The following is a 23,279-nucleotide window of genomic DNA, read 5'->3' on the forward strand; positions in this document are numbered from 1 at the left end:
ACATAAGTATAAATCACTGAAGTATGCTTTGTTGTCTCATTTCTAGGAGCATAGACCAGATTTTACACCTGAAGGAAAATTACACTTGACGTACACATGTCCTGTTTTGCAGAACTGCAAGGTCAATTTTTGTTGACATCTATTAATGCTTTCAAAATAAGCGGATAAGGCATCTGTGCAGTAGAAACCTTCAGTTTCTGCCAAACAGTGGTCCTCTACAAGACCATTCAGTTTGGCCTGAAACTCTGCTCTTTCGTGACACTACAACTTCCCCAACAGCTGCGTGGAGCTTTTCCACAGCAAGTACATTTCAAACTGAAGCAGAAGGAAGGGGGTAAGCGGGCAAGAAAAAGAGCACAATTGGGTCTTCTGCTTATAAGGCACTTGCCTAAAGCTTCAGTCACCAGATAGATTCATGTCACATTAATATTGAGTGCTTAATCAGAGAAAGTACTGAGAGAAGGTTGAGAAGGAAACTCATTTGGCGGTACATTGCATTGAAGAGGGTGATGGGACATTTTGTAAAAGAATCTGCAACAAAGTACATGGCAGTCTTGCCACAAAAGAACAAGCAACTGTCAGATATAGATAGCCTTCCAGAAGGAGGAAGGAAAGAAGATAAAATACTGAAGGAAGCAGTAGGAAGGAGCAGGGCTTCCGACAACCTAGGGAGGGGTGGAGGATGGATGAGGAAATTAAAGCAGAATCTGCAATTGACTTATGGAGCTCACTGGCATGCTGAGTCACTCATTAGTCTGTGGTCATTTGGCTGTCAAAGAGAACATGCAAGTGGGCATTAGTAATCGGCAGCCTCTTGGGGTGCAGAAAGAAGGGTAGTGTTTTTGCTTCTCTCCCCTGCCAGGGAGTGGGGATCAGGGACAGAGACTAGACACACAAATCCTTACCCTCTCTTGTTTGAAATCTGCAAAAGCCCCATCTGCATATTTCTGCTTGCTCAAAAGTTGCTTCCTCCTCTCCTGACGTTTGGCTCGCTTCTGGAATTCCTCGTTGTGACCATTCAAGTGTGTGGTCAGCTCTGCCATGCTATGCAATTTCATATCACAGTGCTTGCACTGGTAGACAGGGTTCTGAGAGCGAGTGCCACTTCCCAGGATGGTAAAGTCCCTTTTCAGATCCTTGCTGTGGTGGTCAGTGTAATGCATGCACAGCAGCTCTGCTGTGCTGAAGGACAGCTTGAAACATTTTATGCATCTAAAGGGAAGCCACTCAATTTCCTGAGCCTCAGACTCCACCTCAGGCTTTTCAAAGTCATTCCTCTCCTCAGCTGTAGTCGGCTTTTCATGCTCATCAGCATACACAGCAGTGAAGTAACCCCCCAGCTTGCTTGCATGCTGCTTTTTAGGGAAAACACCAGGGTGACGCTTCATGTAGTGGGACACAATACCTTTTTTGCTGAAGGATTGGAAGGAACAAAGCGAGCATTTCTTCTTCTCTACAGCCCTCCTGAGCTCCTCACTTAACTGAGGAGTGTCATCCTTGGGAGGAGATGGAATTATCACTTTATTGGGTTTGTCGCTTACTGTCCTGGAGGCTGCTAAGCAGTGAGTGTAGTAAGCATCAATGTCATGTCTTTTCTGGTAGTGTGCCGCAAGCCCTTTGCGGATAGGGTTGGTGTATGAACACAAAGCACATTTGAAGAGGTTGTTCTTGCCCTCTGGCTGTGCCCGGACGTTGTTATGTTTGATGCGGTAGTGCCTAGCTATCCCCTTTCGGGTGGAACAGAAGTATTTACAGAGCTGACATCGGAAAACTGTGTGAGACACTAAATGAGAACTGGAGAAATGAGGTGCTGGCACAGAGACTTCTCCAACATCCTCAGCAGCCATTTCTGGGGAGGCCTTGATTTCAGTCACCATGTCTGGCTCCACTGAGGCAGACACCTTTGGTGGTGACTGGGCAAAAACATCAAATTCAGGTTGATTGTGGTATTTCTCATAGTGAATTTTCAGCTTCTCAAGTGTTCCATGGGTGTAAGGGCAGAGTTTGCACCGATAAGCACCATAGCCTTGCTTGAAAATCCTACTTGTCTCTTCCACGTCATTCTGAACAATATCATTTGACTGCTCCACATCATGCACAAAGTCTTCAGCAGTGACTTTTATTGATGGATGCCGTTTCTGGTAGTGTGTGAGAACGCCATGAATACGTGTGTTAATATATGGGCAATGCCTGCACTTATATACAGCCCCTGGGTTAATGTCTATATCCTGAGCAAAGTCCGCAGCTTTCACTTTCATGCCAGGATGCTTTTTGCCATAATGTGTCAGGAGGCCATGCAAGTTGTTGTACTCAGACTGGCAAACTGTACACTGATATGGAGTGGAGGAGATGGCAGGATTTGCAGAAGCCAGCTGAACAGTTTTTTCCTGGGAAAGGCTGGGATCCTCTGCACACTCTGCATCCTGATCCATCTGTGATGTTGTTATCTGGTCTTCAGAATCCATCCTGGCCCCAGCTTCATCAGGCTGTGGGATGGATTTCTCAGCAGCATCTTTCTCCTTAATAATATCTAACAACACAGACTCATCTCCATTCATGGCCCAAGGGTGAAATGCTTGGTAGTGATTAGTAATATCCCAAATGGAAGATGCTTCAAAAATGCAGTCTCTGCATTTATAGGTCTTTATCTCTGTTGGCATCACTAGGGCAGGAGGGGAAGGATCGGGACCTGCCCAAAGTTTAGTTGCCATGTATGTATAGTCAACATAATGCTCAGGATGTCTCCTTTGGTAATGCACAAGCAAACCACTTGGTTCTGTGTGTGAATAAATGCACCACTCACAGTGATAACCAGCTTCTATCAAGCCATCCAAAAATGCCCATCTCAGAATGGATGTGACTGTGGCCTTCAGATTTGGATGGTCCTTCTTAATATGCTTCCTCAATGCATAGAAGTAAGGTGATGTGTAGCTACACTGCCTACATTTGAGGGCTCTCAGCTTTGACTTCTCCCGTTCAGTGCTGGAGGTGTGAGCAGGCACGCTGCCAGTCAATTTCTTCTGGCTGCGATCGCAAAGGCTTCTAATGGTGGCTGTATGCTGCCTAATAACATCTGCGTTAGCTTTGAAGTCACGATGCTTCTTTTGATAATGAATGAGCACGCCTTTCACGGTCCGATTTCCATAATCACAGTGTTGGCAGAAGAACATTTCATTCTCGGGAGGATTCACAGAGGTCTCAGATCCACCCCGGCTCAACTGCTGCATTGACACTGGTGTCCTCTGAATACCAGGTGGCAACTCACCAGCCCTCATCATTGCTGCGGTGGGAGGTGCCTGTCTGATATATTTGGCAGTGACCTTTATCTCAGGATGCCTTTTCTGGTAGTGGACAAGCACTCCCACAACTGAACGGTTGCTGTATGAACAGTGTTTGCAATAGTAGAGTTCAGTAGTGAGGTCTGGAGGTGGTGGCGGGGGAGGTGGAGGTTGAGAAGCCAAGTTGGACAGTTTTGGGGAGACAGGTGCCCCCAACTCAAAAGACATCTGAGCCAGGGCAGAGCCCCTGTCAACAGAGACTACACGCATGGTCTTCTGAATTCTGAAATATGATGCTTTTTCTTCAGGGTGCTTTTTCTGGTAATGCACCAGAACCGAATGCATGTTCGGGCTTGCAAATGAACACACGTCACAGTCATAAACTACTACAGTATTGACTGAAGGTTCCTTCTGATTTTCACATTCAGGACTAAAACTCTTGGCGGCACTTTTGTTAAAACCAGCTGGCACACCAGCCCCGCGAGCCACGGGGGTGGAGGTTGCCATAGTTTTTGGAGCAGAATTCAAGATCTCTCTCAGTGTCTGAGACTCTGTGTTCAGCCCTTCTTGCTGCTCAACAACATAGCTTGAAAATATCATAGCATTGTTAATTTTCACTGTGGGATGCATTCTTTGGTAATGTGGCATCAGGCTTCTAACATTCGGGCTTGTATAAGAGCAGAAGCGGCAGCGGTAGATCAGATCAGAATGGTCAAAGTTCAGTACATTCATAGCTTCAGGGTGATGCTCTCCATAATGCTGCTGCAGGTCTTCAAAGTTTGTGTAGTCAATGTAGCACTCAAGACACCGGTACACTGCACTGTGATCGTTGGGATCCAGGATATACCTAAAGCTGAATTTAATATAGGGATGCATTCGCTGGTAGTGAGTGCTAACACTCCTGGCAGATTTGTTGCTGAAATCACAATGTTTACAATAGTAAAGCCTGCCAGAGTCATTAAACTCCGAATTCTCATTGTTCTGATCAGTACCATACATGTTTGACTGGCTCCCCAGAACAGAAGCGTTAGGGCTCTGATGGTCCTTCATGTTGACAGAAGAATAATAGTCTTCCTCATCTTCAGATAAAGTGAGCTCAATCTCCGCTCCATTGGTGGAATTGTAGTCATGCTGCATGCTTCTAAAGTTTGTTTCTTTCTGGGAATCATTAGCATCTCTGCCCCACATTTGCTGGGGTGCGTAAGAACTGGAAACCTCTATCATTGGTTCTGTCTGCTCTTCTTCTCTGTCTAACTCCACTTCTATCTCCACCTCATTGTCCTCCTCTTCTTCCTCATCATCCTCTACGTTAATCACAGCATCTTCTTGCTGTTTGTTTTGGTTGATTTTGCTCTGCAGATTGCTCGCTATTTCATCAATTCTAGTTCTTTTTTTCACTGGAGAGAGATCTAAAGGGAAGTCATTTGACACCTTTCGAGGGGCCTTTGCAACAAAGTTATTTTTAGATGAGAGCCCAAGGATGGAGGTCTGGCTCTTCTTCACTGTGCTGGCGGAGGGGTGTGCATCTGGCTCGCACTCTTGTGATGTGTTTGATGGCGGTCCATCATATTTTGGCAGGTTGTCACAGAATGAATGCTTGTGCTGCTGATGAACTCTGAGGCCTTTCAGGGTTGTGGTGGAATAGTTGCACATTGTGCACTTGTATGGATGCTGTGAATGGGACTGGGGTGACTGCTGTTGTTGCTGCGGCTGCATTGGATCTATCATCCCAGCTGACTTCCTGCCATTTATATTTCCACTCTCATAAGACACTGTGCTGTCATTCAAAGCAGAGGCGATGCTTTCAGTCTGAGAGTTCATGGTGTCCCAGTCTGATGTTGTTCCTGTGTGACATTGTTTGTGGGCACCAAGCTTTAAGGAACTCTTGCAGGTGAAAGGGCATTCATCACACTTGTACACAGCTGTCTTCCCAGACAGATGGATGTTCTCAATGTGACGGGAAATGCTTCGGCGGTGCATCGTCAGGAAAGGACAAAAAGGACACTGAAACCTGTTCATATACCTTCTAAAGGGAATCCCCTTTGTCTCCAATAGTTTATTGCCATCAGACCCCATCAGCTGGTCTGCAGACATTCCTGACGTCTGGTGATCCATGGAGTTCAAGCCATTCTCGCTGTCCATTTCATTTAGCTCTTCATCTGAGCTGGAGTCATTTAGCATACTGCTTGTTTCCAGGTCAGCAGAAGAATTCGTCATATCAGCAATTCCATAGCGGGATCTGTCAGACAAATTAACCATGCCTGAGTTGTGAGGTGACTTAGGCTTCATTTGAGGGTAAGACACAGAAGAAAATTTGGAAGATGTAGAAGAGTTGGGCCTGATAAGGGAATTGCCCATAGAGGTCCTGAAGTTTGAGACATTAGCATTTGACATCTCACGTCCTGTTGTATTCATGGAGATATAATTAGAGTTTGGAGAGGCATTCTGGGCACTCTTACTCTGTATATCAGGTGCACTGGTTCCATCCTGTTGCTGCCTCAGGCTCGACAGTATTTTTACCATGCTGCGGTGCTTCTTCATCATGTGGTCACACCAGCGCTCCCTTCGAGGTGTCTGGTAGCTACACCATTCACAGCAAAAGTTGCCCCTAGACTTTGTCAGGGGCTTGACCATGGATTCCAAAATGCTCCGCTCCACTACCTCTGCGGGCAGCTCCTTGCAGGGTTCCTGCACTGGCACAGACGCAGACGTTGAATCAGACATAGCAGCGGCAGCAGCAGGAGTTGAACTCTCTTTCAGGTTGTTTTTGTGATACATTTTCTGGTGCTTAATAATCCTCGCGCGCCTGGGTGACTTGTAGGTGCAGAACTGGCAACTGAAAACTTTGCCAAACCCTTCATGCATCATGATGTTGTAATTTAGGGAACTAGCAGTTGGTGGCCCCACTGAGCTCCCCCCAGCCTGTGTTCCATGAACCTTGCGTGTGTGCTCTATGAGGAGGTTTTTGGAACGGAAGTAACGCACACAGAACTTGCACTGGAAAAACTTGTTGGTTGGTTTAGGATTTGGAGCCATGTGCTGACCATAGAAAGTCTGGCTCTGGCTATAGTAACTTCCAGTCCCCATCTGACTTGATGCATTTTGCCCTAAAATAAGAATTAAGGTATATGTAAATAAATAAAATCAAATCAAGAGGCTTTTTCTCCACCCCCACCCTGTATGCATAAGAATGCAACCACATCCTAAATAGATAAGAATCACACCAGGATTCCCTCACTTAATTATGGTGAGCTCTACATATGTGGCAAGGGTCAGAAAAATTACCATTGTGCATAGTTTCTACATATATATATATATATGATCCTGGTGTAGAGGTTGGGATAATTTCCAAAATAATCTTCTTGGGGAAAAAAAGAAAGCTAGTACACTAATAAAGTTGAAAATTTTGAGATGGTTCATGGTAGCAAAGAACAACCATAAAAATCTGCAAACCAAAAAGCAATATGAAGACGTACTTGAAAAGCAGCTGGGAAATAAAATCGTCCTCCATGTTTGCATTTACAGAAAAAGCCATGGTCAGAACCAATATGGCTGAAGCTAGACATCTGCTTTGCTGACATAGTAATAAAAATAATACAAGTTTTTTAAGTCACATTAAAAGTAGAAGCTAAAACAGACTGAAATAAGCCACATGTAAAATAGGGGGTTAGAGTTGAGATCTTAAGAGTTGAGAGCAATGTTAGAATTGAGATTTACCTGCTATTTCATCTGCGATTGTAAATTCATCCTTTACAGAAGAAAATTCAACCTCAGTCTGGTTGCTAGCATTCATGGAACCAGACCTTGGCTGGCTAGGACTTTCCTCAGAGACATCGGTTGGTTGCAGAAAAGCAGTGTGAACATCCTGAATATGAGCTTTCAGGTCTTCATAAGACGGAGCTCGAAAATCACAGCCATCACACTGCAGCACCTCCATGGTTCAGAGATGATCATTCACATTAGAAAATTCTGCAAGAATAACAGGGGAAGGAGAGAAGAAGAAAGACATATGGTTTACAGCAATGCCATTGTAAGAAATCCTGAAAATAGGTAATATCAACCTTGTGATGATTCAGTCATTTCCAGAGATGCCACAAATAATGCAGTGTAAAACTCAACCTTCGCTTACTGTATTAAGAGGCATCAACTCAGATTCACATAAAGTACTGTCTAGGTAGCTCACAAGTTGCTGACTCAACACTACTTTCAGACAAGTGATATTGATTCAATGGACTTTGTCCTCTTGGCTTTTCCATCACACAGGATAGGACTGTTGTTCAGAAGTTTGTCTTGTTCTAAGACCACAACCCATATACTAGAAAAACAGTACATTATCCCAGTCATGCACTGAAATTTACAATCAGAAGAAAGTGGCTTCTGCCTTTATGAGACCCACTCTAACCTTCCTGGAAGTTGCCAAGTCCTGCCTGTTTCACTACCATAGATCAAAAGCCTTCACAGGAAGAAACTTTCCTTTCTTCTCAACACCCTAATCAGTCCTGATGTTGGTGGAAAACCTAGACATAACTGCAAATTGAGATGCAGCTACATGAATCCAAGGTAGAATGCTTTGCTCTGACCTACTTCCACCAAGCTTTGTAAGGTCATCTCCGTTCTTTGTTAAAAAGTTTACAGTTTCATTTTAGTCTATTCAGGTGACATAACCCCTGTGCATTAGCAGTCTGGGGTATGTAAAGGGCTGGAGGAAGAGAGGGACAGTAATGGGAATAAGAATACTGCAAAAGTACAATGGAAACAGGAGTTACAAAGACTCAGAAACATGACTTCCTTGATTTATCCAAAAGCTCTGTGTACCTTGAAGTACAAAGCAACATAAGATACAGTAACATGAAGTATGGTGGTTCAGCTTGTGACCAATTAATCCTGCAACAGAGTTGTATGTTTCTGCACCACCATGAAGGAGACACACAGCACAAGCAAGTCAAAACCCTTAGACTCTCCTACCATGCACAGTACTTAGGCACAAGAATTAATGTGTTAATAAAGGAATTACTTCTTTAAGCTTCCATGTGCTGTACTGGGAAAGGATGATAAACTAGGCATTTCAGAGGTCCAAGACACAAAGGCAGCCCAAAGCACAAAAAATTCCTTGTATTTATTGTATGTAGTGTATGAAGCTACTTTCACAGCACGGAGAATGCTCCAAAACATTAGGGCACAGAAACAAGAGAGAGTACTGCATTAGGATTTTACATGAAAGAATACTTCTGATAGCCTGCTAAAATAAACATCTACCAAGTCAAAATTCTGGACAGTCTGAGCTCACAGGCTCTCCACATATTTACCTACATTACTTTGCAGGCTGCACAGTGTCCTTTCTTCCTCCCCCCCCCCCCCCCCCCCCCGCTCCCTCCCACCACCAATAAAGAAAATGAACGCTGCACCAGCTTCTTTTCAGCTAACAAAGTTACAATAATCGAGATACTCAAGCTTTTATGTGCAAGCACCAGACCAAATTGTGTGGAAGAGGTTGCTATCTGCTCTGGATCAAATTACAGCAGTGAGTGAAGCCCCACCCCACGTCTCCTTTAGCACAGTCCATTAGACCTGAAAACAAATTTTTCCATGGAGCAGACAACTCCTGCATTTAGAGCACTTCACAGAAAAGCAGATCATCCAGTTTTCACTACCCATCCCCCAAGCTTAGTCCTTTCATCTCAGCCAAACAAGCCACAGCTCTGCTGAATGTGTTTATCACACTTTCAAGAGATATGAGCCCCTGCGTCACTGAAGCTTTAAGACTCACTAAGCTGCCCTAGTCCTCTGAGCTTTGGGAGCAGCCATTTTAGCTCAGACAACTACTGCACTCAGAGGCTCAGAGCTTCTTGCCTGTGCACAACATGGCCTCACTTATCTCAGCTCCATCTCAAGCACACCAGGCTTTTCATTTTTCCCCCTTTTTTTCCTCTTCCTTAGGTGACACTTGAAAAATCAGCACCCTCAGAACATATCTCCCCTTCTCCCACATGACTTGCCCCCCCAAGTCATGTCTCTGCTGTCCGCCTGCACCACCCAAGCAACACCTCTCCCTGAGCAGACTGTCCACGAGCATCTCCTAGGGTTGGTTCCCCTGTTCCATGGATGAAATATGTGACAGTTCATTCCAGAAACAGAGCATTACAGCATCAAGACACTGGTCCAAACTGTCTTACAGGCAGAGGCAACACACAGCTGAGCCTCCTGGGGGGTGGGGGAGCGACGCAGGCAAGGGGCCTGTCCCTGGGGAGTCCTCCTGCTTGGCCCAGAAGACACAACCCCACTCCCCTGCCAGATTCCAAAGTCTAATGACCTTTGTTAATCACCAGCCAGCCTGCCTGCATCAGCAAACCCTGCCAGCAGACACACCCTTCACACAAAGGCCATAGCTATGCCTTTTAGGAGAGGTTCTCTGAAAGCTCAATTGTGTAGAACAGAGGAAAAACGACACACACACATCTCACTCTTCCCCCCTCACACCCCCCTTCCTTCCCACACCACCACCCCCCCCCCCCCGGAAAACTTCAGACCCTTTAGAAACACCACCACAAAACACTTTCAGCTCTCTTTTGGAAACTTCAGCCCAGCCTACAAAAAAGAAAACCAGAAGGGACAGCAAACCTGAGGCTCTGAAAAAAGAGAATCCTGGCAGCTTCAAGAGGTAAAAACCACCACCATTCCCACCTCCAGCAGTCATCATACACTCAATGCTTGGAGAAGGTATCCTCAAGGATGCTGGTTGCTGTCTAGACAGTCTCAAACTAACAGAACCCTTCTGCTACGAATCAGAAGGAAGAGTTGAGAGATCATTAATTACTGCTGATTACAAAAACTGATGAAGACTTTCTAATGGATTCCAGCTTGAATCTCAGCAGGGTTTTTATCACAAAGGCAACACCCAGTCAGAGAAGAGGTTAATCTTACTGCAGCTAGGAGGAACAAACATCAGGTTCAGCTGAATAGACTTCAATTTGGTGTTTTAACCATGCATCACACTGAAAGCAGGATGAAGCATTTTTTAAGGAATTCTGCTCTACCATCTCCACATTTTTCTTTAAAATTCAGGCATTGCACAAACACAAACTGCTAGTTTGAGCTCAAATATCAAATGAAACAGAAACAACACAACGTGTGTCTGTCTCCTTTTTTTGTCTGCATGGGATATGGAACTGAGACAGACCCACCTGCCCACCAGCAAAGAGCATTTTCAAGTGCAGATGTTAATACACTGGCAAGACACACACACCAAGCAAAGGAGACAAAGCAAGATTTGCACATGTCCATCATGACCAGCTAAGGCAACATATTACATAAATCCTTTAAATCTTCAAACAGCACGATAAGAAAATTTAGAGGGGAGTGGAGGACGAGTGAGAGAGGAGTTATCTAATCCACTAACTCAAAAGGAGAAGAGGAAGTCTGGGGGAAAAAAACAAAACAACCAAACACAACCACCATGAAATTAGTCCATAAATCCCACAAGCCCTCTAACATGTTCACAACCAATCTCTTGAGACCACATTGCCCGCAGATAATGTGACTTCTAAAATACCCTTACTAATATGCTAACCTCACCAGATTATTAAAATGTCATTGTCTGACTAATTTGAATTTACAACCTCTTCTTAAAATATATGGCTTTAATGCTTAATATGGAAAAGAGGTATTCTCATTTTTCTTATGAGCAGAAAGCTTCCAAACATTGGGCCAAAGAGATTCTCAAAGCCACGGTTTTAAAGACCCACGGTAAAGTCTCAGATTGTCTTTGACATCCTCTACACTCATAAATGCATGAGAACATCAGAGACACAGTTGCATTAGATTTCTAGGTTTTTAAAAATCTAAAACAAAAGATAATTGTGCTTGTTGAACAACAGCCATTGCAGAATTTGGCAGCAGCCAAGTAGTACAAATCATTATGTTTAAGTTTGGTTTTAAAGCTTCAAAATACAAAATTAATTATGAAGCCCAAGGCACTGACCTCAAAATTGAGCTTCTGTGGTTTGACTACCCATCCGTTATATAGTCTTAGAGGGAGTCAGCAGAGCTTCTAGAAGTTAAGAATATGCATATGCACAACCACAACTAAAAAGGTCAGTCAGACCTCACACACTATGTGAGCTTCCAGCTCAGTATTAGTAACTTTGCATGTAAAACAAAGAAATCTCCAGTTCCCCTAGCCTTCCTTCAGTCAGATGATCAGAGGCATCTACATCCCTACCTCATACACGCAGGTTGCGCACACAACTTTCATTTTACTCTGTGCCAAGGTGGAGCTGAAAGAAAGTGCTTCACCAACAGGGTTGTCAAGCACTGGAACAGGCTGCCCAGGGAAGTGGTTGAGTCACCATCCCTGGAGGTACTTAAAAGATGTGTAGACATGGTGCTTACGGACATGGTGGACTTGGCAGTGCTAGGTTTACAGTTGGACGCAATGATCTTAAAGGTCTTTTCCCATCTAAATGATTCTATGACTGTATGACGTTACACACTCCATCACACCAGCAGAAACACTGCCAAACCCCTCTCAACTGGACAAAGTCCCCCTGGAGATGCAGTGTGTGCCTGGGCCATGAGGGCACCCACAGGCTTCACTCTTCCTGAACAGCCCTCCTGGGGCTCCCCCACAACCCAGGATCCCATTTCACCCCCTGGCGCCATCAGCCCCTGCCCCAGCAATGCCACAGCAGGGCTGGTCTCCAAATCCCCACAGCCCTGCCCTGCGCCCTACCCAGCCAGGCCCACCTGCAGGCCCATTGCCCTGGCCAGGCCCCACGGAGGTTCCCAATGCCCAGGGCTGAGGCTGCCCTCAGCCTGCCCTGCTTCCAGCCAGGGTGGTGGAACGGGCCCAGGCTGGTGTGCCTTGACCTGCCTCTCCATGGGGAGCCCTGGTGGCTGCCACGTGCCACATTGGGTCAAAGCAGATTGGCATGAACAGAATGTCTTCACAGAGGCTGGAATCATGCACCAGAGTAATCTTTTTGATTCAAAACATGCAGGAACCTTCAGTGTTGTTCTCATCTCCCCACTGACTTTTTCTTGCTGTTGGACTAGCAACCTACCAGAAATAAACTACCAAACATCACGGCAATGTGATTCACAAGCAACTCATTACAGACATGACAAGTTTTCAAAATTCCCATGAGTAACACCACAGGCATTTTTCCCTGCCAGAGGAGCCTGGGTTTTACAAGGCACCAGTGCCTACAGCTGCAGTGAGGACTTTCCAGCCGTGCCACCTGGGCTCCTGGCCAGGTGCAGCTCATGTATGATGGAGCTGCTGATCTGATGTCCTTGGGTTTAGGCTTGTTTTGCCTTCGGTTTGGTTTTTTTTGAACACTTTTTATAACATAAGATCACAACAGCGAAAAGGAGGACTAAACAAGTAAAATCAGAGGAACAATGCAAAAATTGATAGATTTGAGAAACCTGAAGGCTATTCTAACTGGAGGAAGCCAGCCTCATCTTTTGTTTAGGAAAAAATAAAACCAAACCAAACCTGTAATTAATGAGAAATTCAAAGAATGAATTAAACTCTCAACTTTCAGTGACCAAATTCCAGTCAAACTACTGGGATTCTTGGTCCTCTGAGGGTTGTCTTTGGAGTTACTCCTCCAAGCTGGTATCAAAATAAAATAAATTGAAATACCATTTCTTTTTTCACTTTTTTTTTTTTTAATTGATAGAACTGTATTTTGATAGAACTCCATGAGTTGAGTTGCAGCTCTCCACTGCAATATAGATACTTTGTGGTTCATATTTTCATGTAAAGGACTTACAGAAAATTTTATCACCAGTTACACCTTTCATTATCAAGATCTCCACAGTGATGTGCCATTTTGGATCTTTTATTACATTTTGAAACTCAACAGCTATACTCATGAGAGAAATACTGATACTGTTGCACATTTCTTCCAGTAAATATTTCTGTTGACCTACATGGAAATACATACTACAATATAAGATATTTTCAGGAAAGAACTTCTATTAGAGATACATTACAACTGAAGAGTAAAAACAACAATCTATATTGATTGAGCAGACTCACTTTTTTTTCCTAAAATGTACTTATCCAGCCACCTAGAAGATTGTTTGAACCTGTAGTGGGCTGCAGGTCAGATTCCACAAAAGGAGGTCATAGAATCATAGAATATCGTGAGTTGGAAAGGACCCATAAGGATCATTGAGTCCAACTCCTGGCTCCACACAGGACCAGCCGAATCAGAGCATATGACTGAGAGTGTTATCCAGATGCTTCTTGAACTCAGTCAAGCCCAGTGCTGTCACCCACTTCCCTGGGGAGCCTCTTCCAGTGTCCGACCACCCTCTCAGTGAAGAACCTTTTCCTGATATCCAACCTAAACCTCCCCTGTCGCAGCTTCATGCCATTCCCTCAGGTTCTATCACTGGTCACCAGAAGGAGGAGATCAGCACCTGCCCCTTCGCTCCCCCTCATGAGGAAGCTGTAGACCGCGATGAGGTCTCCCCTCAGTCTCCTCTTCTCTAGGCTGAACAAACCAAGGGACTTCAGTCTCTCCTCATATGTCTTCCCCTCTAGACACTTCACCATCTTTGTTGCCCTCCTTTGGACACTCTCCAATAGTTTTAGGTCCTTCTTGTACTGTGGCGCCCAAAACTGCATGCATTACTCGAGGTGAGGCCGCACCAGCACAGAGTAGATTGCGACAATCACTTCCCTAGACCGGCTAGCAATGCCGTGCTTGATGCACCCCAGGATACGGTTGGCCTTCCTGGCAGCCTGGGCACACTGTTGACTCATGTTCAACTTGCTGTCGACCAAGACCCCCAAGTCCCTTCCAGCATGGCTGGTCTCCAGCATCTCATCGCCCAGTCTGTACGTATAGCCAGGGTTGCCCCTTCCCAGGTGCAGAATCCAGCACTTGCCCTTGTTAAACCTCATGTAGTTGGTGATTGCCCAGTTCTCCAATCTGTCCAGATCTCTCTGCAAGGCCTCCCCACCCTCGATGGAATCAACAGCTCCTCCCAATTTGGTGTCATCCACAAACTTATTCACAACACCTTCTAGTCCTACATCCAAGTCATTTATGAAAACATTAAAAAGAACTGGCCCTAAAATGGAGCCCTTGGAAACCCCACTAGTGACTGGCCACCAGCCTGATGTAACCCCGTTTACCATAACTTTTTGGGTGCGAACCGTCAGCCAGTTGCTCACCCATCTCACCATGTTTCTGTCAAACTGTATGCTGGACATTTCGTCCAGAAAGATACTGTGAGAGACAATATCGAAAGCTTTACTGAAATCTAAAAAAATGACATCAACTGGCTTCCCTTGGTCAACTAGATGGGTGACCTTGTCATAAAAGGAAACTAAGTTTGTTAAACAGGCCCTTCCTCTCACGAACCCGTGTTGGTTGTGACCAATGACTGCGTTGTCCTTCAGGTGTTTTTCGACAACTCCCAGCATAATTTTCTCCATAATTTTACCACACACTGAAGTGAGAGTGACAGGTCTGTAATTAGCAGGGTCTTCTTTCTTGCCCTTCTTGAAGACTGGAACAACATTTGCCAGCTTCCAGTCAACTGGGACCTCTCCAAGAAAGTTGAAAAATAATTGAGAGAGGTCTCGAATGACATCAGCCAACTCTCTGAGCACCCTGGGATGAATCCCATCTGGCCCCAAGAACTTGTATGCATCCAGGTGGAGCAGCAAGTCCTGCACAAGTCCCCTAGGGATCAGCTGCAAGTTTATCATTACCGCAGTCACGGTCCTCCAACTCGAGGCATCTGGGGTCCCAAAGCCCGTCATCAGTGTTGAAGACAGAGGTGAAGAAGGCATTAAATGTCTCTGCTTTGTCTATGTCCCTGTTTATAAAATGACCATTCTCGTCGAGTAATGAGCCAATATTCTCTCTGGTCCTCCTTTTGTTAATAACGTATTTAAAAAAGCCCTTTTTATTGTCCCTCACAGTACTGGCCAGCTTCAACTCTAACTGAGCTTTAGCCGCACTAATTTTCTCCCTACAAAGGCGAGCAGCATCCCTGTAGTAGTCCTCCCATGTTGCCTGACCCTGCTTCCAGTGACCATACACTTTCTTTTTCTGCCTAAGCTCTAGAAGATCCCTGTTCAGCCAAGCTGGCCTTCTGTCCTGCCTGCTTGACTTGCAGCATTTTGGAATCACCTGTTCCTGAGCTCTTAGGAGGTGGCCCTTATAAGTGACCAGCACTGATGGACCCCAATGCCTTCAAGAGCAGTTTCCCAGGGGACCTGACTGACTAGTTCCCTGAGCAGCATGAAGTCTGCTCTCCCCATATCCAGGGTTGAAGTGTTGGTGGCAGTTTTCCTCCTATCGCCAAAGATTTTAAATTCTACCACTTCATGGTTACTATGGCCAAGATGGCCACCAATCGCCACTTCCCCCACAAGACCTTCTCTGTTCACGAGTAACAGATCTAGGAGGGCACCTTTCCTTGTCGGCTCCTTTAATACCTGTACCAGGAAGCTATCATCGAGGTGTTTCAGGAAACTCCTGGACCTGCTGGTATCAGCTGTGTGGTGTTCCCAGTTGACATCTGGCAAGTTGAAGTCCCCCATGAGGACAAGGGCAGTTGATATAGAGGCTTCTCTTAGTTTCTTAAAGAATAATTCATCAGTGGCCGTCCTGGCTGGGTGGTCTATAGTAGACTCCCACAACGACATCCCCCTTATTTGCTTGTCCCTTAATCCTTACCCAGAGGCCCTCAACTATGTCATCGCCAACTGACAGCTCCACACAGAGCGCCACCCCCCCACCTCTCGTGCCCTGCCTGTCTCTTCTGAAGAGCCTGTAACCATCCATCACAGCACACCAGTCACAGGACTCTTCCCACCAGGTCTTTCTACTACACATTCTTTGTACATTATATTCCAAACTTTTCGGAAATCTCCCGGTCATGGAAAACAGGACAAGGAACTTTGTTGATCCTTACACAGTTACTGCTTACTTATGTTCCTGAATACATGCATTCATTTAGCATACCTGATACTATAGATCACTGTAAAGCTACCGCATAGCTTGCAAAATCTTCTACATTTTAAAGGAAATATAAACCACATTACTCTTAAAGCTTGTGGAAGAAAGGCTGCACAGTCTTAGGAGCATAGATAGGTATTTCAGTTTAAGAAGAGAACAAGGATTCACAGAACCTCTGGTTATTTTTCTTTTAGGGAACTTAATATATAAACACATAAATGACCTGAAACAGGTTCAAATGATGGATACATTGCTATCAGCTCAACCAGTTCTCCAAGACTATGACTTGTCAAAAAATGGAAAAAAAAAAACCCCAAAACCCAAACCAAAAAACACACACACACGGGGGGGGGGGGGGGGGGGGGGGGAAATAACCAAACAAAACCTAAAAAACCCCCAAACCCCACAACCAACCAAAAACAAACAACAGAAAAACATGGTGCTCAGTTACTGAACATCAATGAGTATTCGCTGTCTCACTGTAAGACCCTAGAAGAACTAAGACACACCAAAGATTTTACAAGGAGGTATGAAAGAAGGGAGAATCTCAGAAACACAATGTCAGCTTCTGCAAGGTATCCTGATGAAAAGACTGCAGTCCCCAGCCTCTAGCAGACACAGCAAACTGATGGTTATCTCACTGCAGAAAACACAAACTTCCCTAGCAAGGAAGACAAAAGTGTAAGATGGAACCAAACTACAGTAAGCATTAGACTAGGGCTTTACTGATTCAAGGTGCCTAAATGCTGACCACTCCTTTTCCATTTCTAACAAATAACATCTCTTTTCCTTCCTTCTTTGGGCTCTTGCAGTGTACATCTATATCTCTTCTTTTTAAAAAAATACATGAAGAGGCCACCTAAATGCCTGACGGATACTTCAAACTTTTAAAATAAAACCAGATTGCAAATAAAATGCCACAACTTAATTAAAAGACAAATTGAGAGAGAGTCATACAAAGTATGATTTTGACTTTTTTTGTCTTCCCTTCCTGGAGGTTAGCTGTGAGGCATTACATGGTACAGAGCATGGGCAACTGCGTCTTAGGATGAAGAACTTCACCTGTGAGAAGGCTCTCGAATCTTAAATACTTGTGCTCCAAGCAAGACTAGGATGTGTTTTTCTGATCTTCTGAATTACTTTCATGGCATGTTGTTAATCCCTACAGAAATCAAAAAAACTCTAAATATATGTGAGAATCAGAACAACTAAGTGGTCGGAGTAGGACGTTTTACCTTATTAAGTATGGCAGGTACTTAATTGCTGCATAAAAGTAGTTGTGGAGGTGCAAATACAGACACACTGACAGTTTTGTCAAGGTTTCCTGTGGTTCACCAGAGTCAATAAACAGAATATTGCTTTGGCCATGTGTTACAAGAAGATGTAACAACAATTTTACTAAGAAGGGGGGAATTTTGATCAGATAGGTTCCTTTTTTTTTTTTTTTACAGAATAAACTCAATTTCCTTTCCTACCAGAAGGCAAAGAAGAGGAAGAAAATTAAAACACACACAAACAAGCATTAAACCATTTTCCCAGTCAAAACCTGTAAAGAAACTATCTGTTTAAATCATTCCAGAATTTAAGAGGAAGATGGAACAGCATAGGGCAAAACTCTAGAGTAGAAATGTGGTCTGCCACTTGATTCCCATACTAAATGCTCACAGGAAACAAGCCAAGTCATCCACCTCACTGCCACAACCCAACCTCCCAATGCCCTTCTGCATAGGCATATGTGTTCAAGAGGCAAGTGGGCTGGCCCAAGCTAGGAAAACAGATGCCAGAGCCAAGCAACTTGGCTTTTGTACCCTGCTCCTTAGTGCTCCCCATATGGCATAATGCAACTGAAAGCAGTGGGTCTGGGGTTTCTACACTAGCCAAGAGTGTATTGTTAATTACCTCAAGAAATGCAGTTCCTGTGAGTTAAGGGAACTGCACTCCCCCATGTCCATGGACTTGAGAGAGGAAGATGTCAGTAGGTGGTGCTGAAGCACACAGCAGCACTCTGCCTGGATACTCCAGAAACAACCTAATTCCTTCTCATGCATTGCAAATAACATCTTCTAGGAGCTTTTTACACAAAGGATGCATTACCAGCCTCACCCTGGAAGGATCAGGGGGAGGAGCAGGCTCCTCAGCCTGGCATAACCCCAGCAAAGATCTCTTTCTTGCCAAGTAAAGTCAGAGCTGTTATAAAGGGGGTCCTGCCAGTAGCAAATTAGATATGACAAACTCAACCACATACCCTGCTACATCATGAACTGAAGTGGGAAAGAGCAAAGCTGCAACTGAAGACAGAAGAGATTATCTCCTGATGGCCATCTGCCCTTAAATGAACCCTAAAACAGACTTGTGCAGCCTGTAGTGCCTTTAAAAGTAATCTTGCCATTCACCCTGAAACTACAAGCTCCATTTCATGGTCACTTACAGTTCTGTAGCTGGTGAGTTGCAAGCATGCTTTAGAGAGGACCAATGTTAGTTTGCCAGAAGCGTGGTGTTTTTACAGAGGCTAAATACAGCTTATAAACTGGTGACAGAGCTAAACCATGGGAACATATGAACTGCTGGATTATTTTAGAGGGCACAGAATTTTAACCGTAGAGATCTGAGATTAGACCAGCTAGTTCAAAACACAAGCAGGTACTCTCAGTGTAGTCACAGAGGTGGAAATCAAGTCACTAGCACTCAGAAGTCACAAATGCCGGGGGCAAAGGTCTGCTTTGGGACTGCTACTGAAAAGTGTTTCTAAGAAGGCAAGATAAAGAGAGATTATTGTCATATTGAAAGATGGATGTGAAAATATGCTTTGCTGGATACATGTTCCTCTAAGTGCAGAGAATGGACCTACATCATAGCAGTGGTGACAGAGACTGAACTCAGCTGGTGAGAGGACTAATCTTTTAGCTAGAGATCATTTCCATAATACAGCACCCAGTCTGGTAAGAGAAATTCACAGGGCAGTTGGGAACCAAAGAAACATTGTATGGATCAGATCCAAATGAGCCAAAGCTTTTCATCACCAATATGAGCTCAGCTGAGTAAGGACCCTGGGGATGATGCAGCCCTCTCCCTCAGTCCATCTTGAGGTCTTACATGCTCCAGAGGTATTCCTTTAAAGGATTAACCCCAGGCAGAGAGCATGTGGAGAGGATGAAAAAGGGCATCCGGAGGAATGGGTTTAACCCTATAAAACCAAAGCACCAGAAGTCATGCTCCGTGCCAGCAAACAAAGCTGAATAGAACAGCACATCAGCTCATGCAGACCCAAACCCACCTCATGCACGACTCTAAAGCAGAATCCATGGCTGAAACTCTACTGGAGGACAAGAAAACGCTGATTAACAAAGTCTAAAGATTGTTAAACTTTCCCAGTCTACTCCTCAGAAACACTCATTTGAGGAGTTCCACTGACATCCTAGCTAATTTAACACCGCCTTTGTCTCCAGCTATCCCTACTTGTCCCCCAAGCTTCCTGCTATACTTGACATTTGCTGGGCAGCAAGCAGAAGCCTCTCTGTCAGCCAGTTCATTTCCTCAGGTAATACAAATCCATCACTGACCCATTTATAATGCCAGACAGAATACACAGTTTTATTTGCCCACTGACTCACTCACAGGATGGCAGCCAGCCTTTCTGCCCCAGGTTGAAGAATATATACTTTTCCAGTATTTGACAGATCTCAGACTAGTGATTACCACTAGGCTGCTACCCTTCTCCCTGCCACCCATCCCAAAAGATCTTTTCCACCTGTGCAAATGAAGATCCTCTATCTGTTTGGGATGGTGGCAGCAAAATGCTGGTCCTATCACTGATGGATGAAAAGTGATACTGCTGAAAAGGAGGAATATGTACACACTGGAATGCAATATCCTGGGTCCAAATGAGAACCTCACTTCATTTACTCCCCCTTCAACCTCCATCTCCACTCACTCAGTCCTTCCAGGAAAAAAGTTTTTGCAGTCGGTGCAATATATAAAGTACAAAATATTTAAAATAGCACACTGGGTCAATCATCATTATTTGTGAGATACACAGATAGCACAGTTCCTAGAAGATACTAAGTGGACCTACAATGCACTTCAAGGGAAAAGGGAGGGGGAAAGAAATTCAGAGTGATCCTAGGGTTACGGATCACAGTATCTATGAATTGACCAAGGTTAATTAAAGTTCTCCAGCCAGGAAGTGTTTCAATCAAAGAGGCATTAAGAAACTATTACATTAATAACACGGAAAAGCTGCTATTTGCTGTCTATAAAAGAAACATAATTTGGTATGCAGTTAATAGTTAAGAACAATCTCACAAAAAGGAAAAAAACCCAAACTCGTTAACCTTATTTCTTGTCTTTCCGATAATAAACAGTTCTTTCCCCTGACTACTCTGGACCTATTCAAATTAAGGAGAAAACTATTATTAAAGCTGAGTTGTATAGAAAGTCGTAAGATGTTAAAGCTCCTAATGGATTTCTTCTGTCCTAGTTTGATCCTTTTTGCTTTAAATAAGCTGTTTGAGGGTCAACCACCAAGATCTAATTTCTTTTTCTTCCTCCAAAGAAATACCCAAACAGGAAATGGACCAAAAAGAAGGAAAAATAACTAAGACTTTCTTTGTAATAAGGCCCATGGCTTAGAGGGGGCGAGATTATAATCAACTGCATCCTTCAAAAGCTACAATCCTTGCAAATATGTAGACATTACAGAACTATTGCAGCTTTTTTCTCTTCTGCTAGTCCATTACACAACGCCTTGTTTTTTTCCTGCTGTTGTAAATGCTTTACATTTAACCATTTAAAACTGAAAAAAATTTCAAGCATTTTAAATAACTAGGAAGGTAAAAAAATCCAATTTTAGAACAAAATAATCAGTTCCCAATGTCATAAGGTTACTCTCATTTTGAAGAAGGGGGAACCATTCTCGCTTTACCCTAAAGATACAGGATGAAAGCTGATAAAAAAAGACACTAGTTGCCAAAACTTTATCCCAGAATATCTAAACAATTGCCAAACTACATATACAGAAAACAATGTCTATTGTCATAAGGAAAGTTTGGTTCAAGATTAGTTTATCAACATAAAAAATATCTCTCTCAAAAAAAAATTAAAGGGATACCATGAACACCCTTGTTCTTGTATTTTCCAGCCACCGACTCCTTCTGTTTAACCCAGTGAATTAAACTAACAACTTCTCATAATTTACAAACAGTTCATTAAAGATTTTACCTACCTCAGGTCAACACCAATTTGAAACGTGGCCATCGTGTTTTATTCAAACACTCTGAAAGAAGATGGCATAACTTCATTATGGAAAAAAGAAAAGCATAGGACAGTCCACTTCAGAGAAAGTGTCTGGATAAAATAGTTTCCTTAACCTTTGCAAATCTGTGTAACCTTGAAACTGAACCCAAATGCTTGATTTTTGTAAGAGGCAGGATATAGAAGACTCAACACAGGTCCCCAGAGAGCACTCTGTCTTAGCAAGGTGAGGACTGGAAGAGATTTCCAGTTTTCCTGGCCTAAGAGAAGAGACTTTTTGCTTAAATTCAAGGAGGAAGGACTTTTTAGAAAGTGCTCATATATTTGCTTAGTCAAAAATGGGACCTTCTCCAAACAGTAAAAAAAATGCCCTGGGAAAAAACCACCAAGATACTTAGACAAATTCAAGAAAAGGCAGCCCAGTGGCACTTTAGACGTCACCAGGGTTTTGGTTTTGCACATAAATACTAAGTGACAAAGTAAAGCCTGAAGAGAAGCAGTAGATAAATAGCCAAGAAATGGCCTTCTCATAAGCTTTGTCCTCAGAAAGTCTCATTTCATTGCAAATCCAGGTATGTTATTGAAAATTAATGGGACAGTGGATCTTCCGGACAGGTATTCTTTTGGCTACAACCAGAAGCCCATCCATGCTTGGCTCTAGAAAAGCAGTCTGGGCAGCAGTTCTTCTCCCCATTGGTACACTAGCCATTGCGTTAGCTGCAGAGAGAGAAACTGCTCCAGGGATATTCCCTCTCTGGAATGGAGGGGACAGAACATCTTGACTGCCAACAGCTCCACAACCAAAACACAGAAATACAATGAGGTACCTCCACATGGAGCAGATCCATTTGGTTCTGAAGGATCCGCTTAGTGTTACTGTTGTTACTAGAAGCCCTCTGCAACTGACCTCAGCATATCTTCCTACAAACATTTTCATCAAGCCTCCAGGTCATCTTGCATGTCACACCAAAACCATGTGCATGAGAAGAACCAGAAGTGAGGTTGTACCCACATTTGGACACGCTTTTGGACTTGAAGGTTATTTGAAAATGCAATAGCTCTGTCTAAATAACTCCATGGGTAGACAAACCTTGACATTTATTCTGCACGCGAAGTAGATGGAAGTGGAGAAGATACATTTTAAGCTAACAAAGATGACAAAAACATTCTAAAAAATCCCCAAAAGAACCCAGAAGATTGAAACCCTGTGATGGTTTAAATACCCAACAGAACTTTCAACCTGATGATATACCAAAAAAATTATGCAATATAACATGCCTTTTAATTAATCTGAAAACTTCAGAAGTAATGTTCTGAAAGCAAAGGAAGGGTAGCCTGGCTCACAATGTTTTCAACAAAGAGAAAGGATATTCACCTATGGTAGTGACAAATACACACTGCAATGTTCTACAGTTCCAAAGCAAAGGGGTACATAAGTGAAATTGGTTTTATTGGTGATTATAGAACCACTTTAAAAAGGAACCAAAGTTTGACTTAAAGGGAAGAAACTTAGAAGAGTTACACATAAATACTTTAGGTAGATCGAGTGTCATTGAGTCCTCCAGCTCAAGAGGTTTTAAAATAAAGCAGGATTACTTCAAAGCAGAACCATATAAAGAAATTCTTTTTTTCTTCTTCTCACTTCAGGAACAAAGATGGGAGCAAGCAAGCAAGCAAGGAAAAAAAAAAAAAAAAAAACCTAAACCACAAAGACCATAGACTTAACTGTTATCAAATTGTTTGTCCTCAGATTTATGCTGGT

At 43.6% G+C, this 23,279-nt stretch overlaps 1 protein-coding gene across 8 annotated transcripts in view; it reads right to left on the reverse strand.

The window, feature by feature from the left end:
* Positions 1-23,279, reverse strand: part of ZNF462 (zinc finger protein 462) — a 96,464-nt gene that overhangs the window by 46,033 nt on the left and 27,152 nt on the right. For 7 of the 8 annotated variants that reach the window (XR_012833142.1, XM_075740853.1, XM_075740852.1 and 4 more), the window contains exons 2-3: positions 6,996-7,247; positions 906-6,385 (exon numbers count right to left, since the gene is read on the reverse strand). Coding sequence is in view for 7 of the 8 variants with exons in the window: in XM_075740853.1 (XP_075596968.1) it covers positions 906-6,385; positions 6,996-7,215 (5,700 nt within the window). In the remaining variant the exon portion in view is untranslated. Of the gene's footprint in view, positions 1-905; positions 6,386-6,995; positions 7,248-21,488; positions 22,489-23,279 lie in introns of those variants that run through there. The other variant, XM_075740854.1, reaches the window with a different exon arrangement.

Source organism: Balearica regulorum, chromosome Z (assembly GCF_011004875.1).
Source record: "Balearica regulorum gibbericeps isolate bBalReg1 chromosome Z, bBalReg1.pri, whole genome shotgun sequence".
In the NCBI taxonomy this organism is placed as follows: Eukaryota; Metazoa; Chordata; class Aves; order Gruiformes; family Gruidae; genus Balearica; species Balearica regulorum.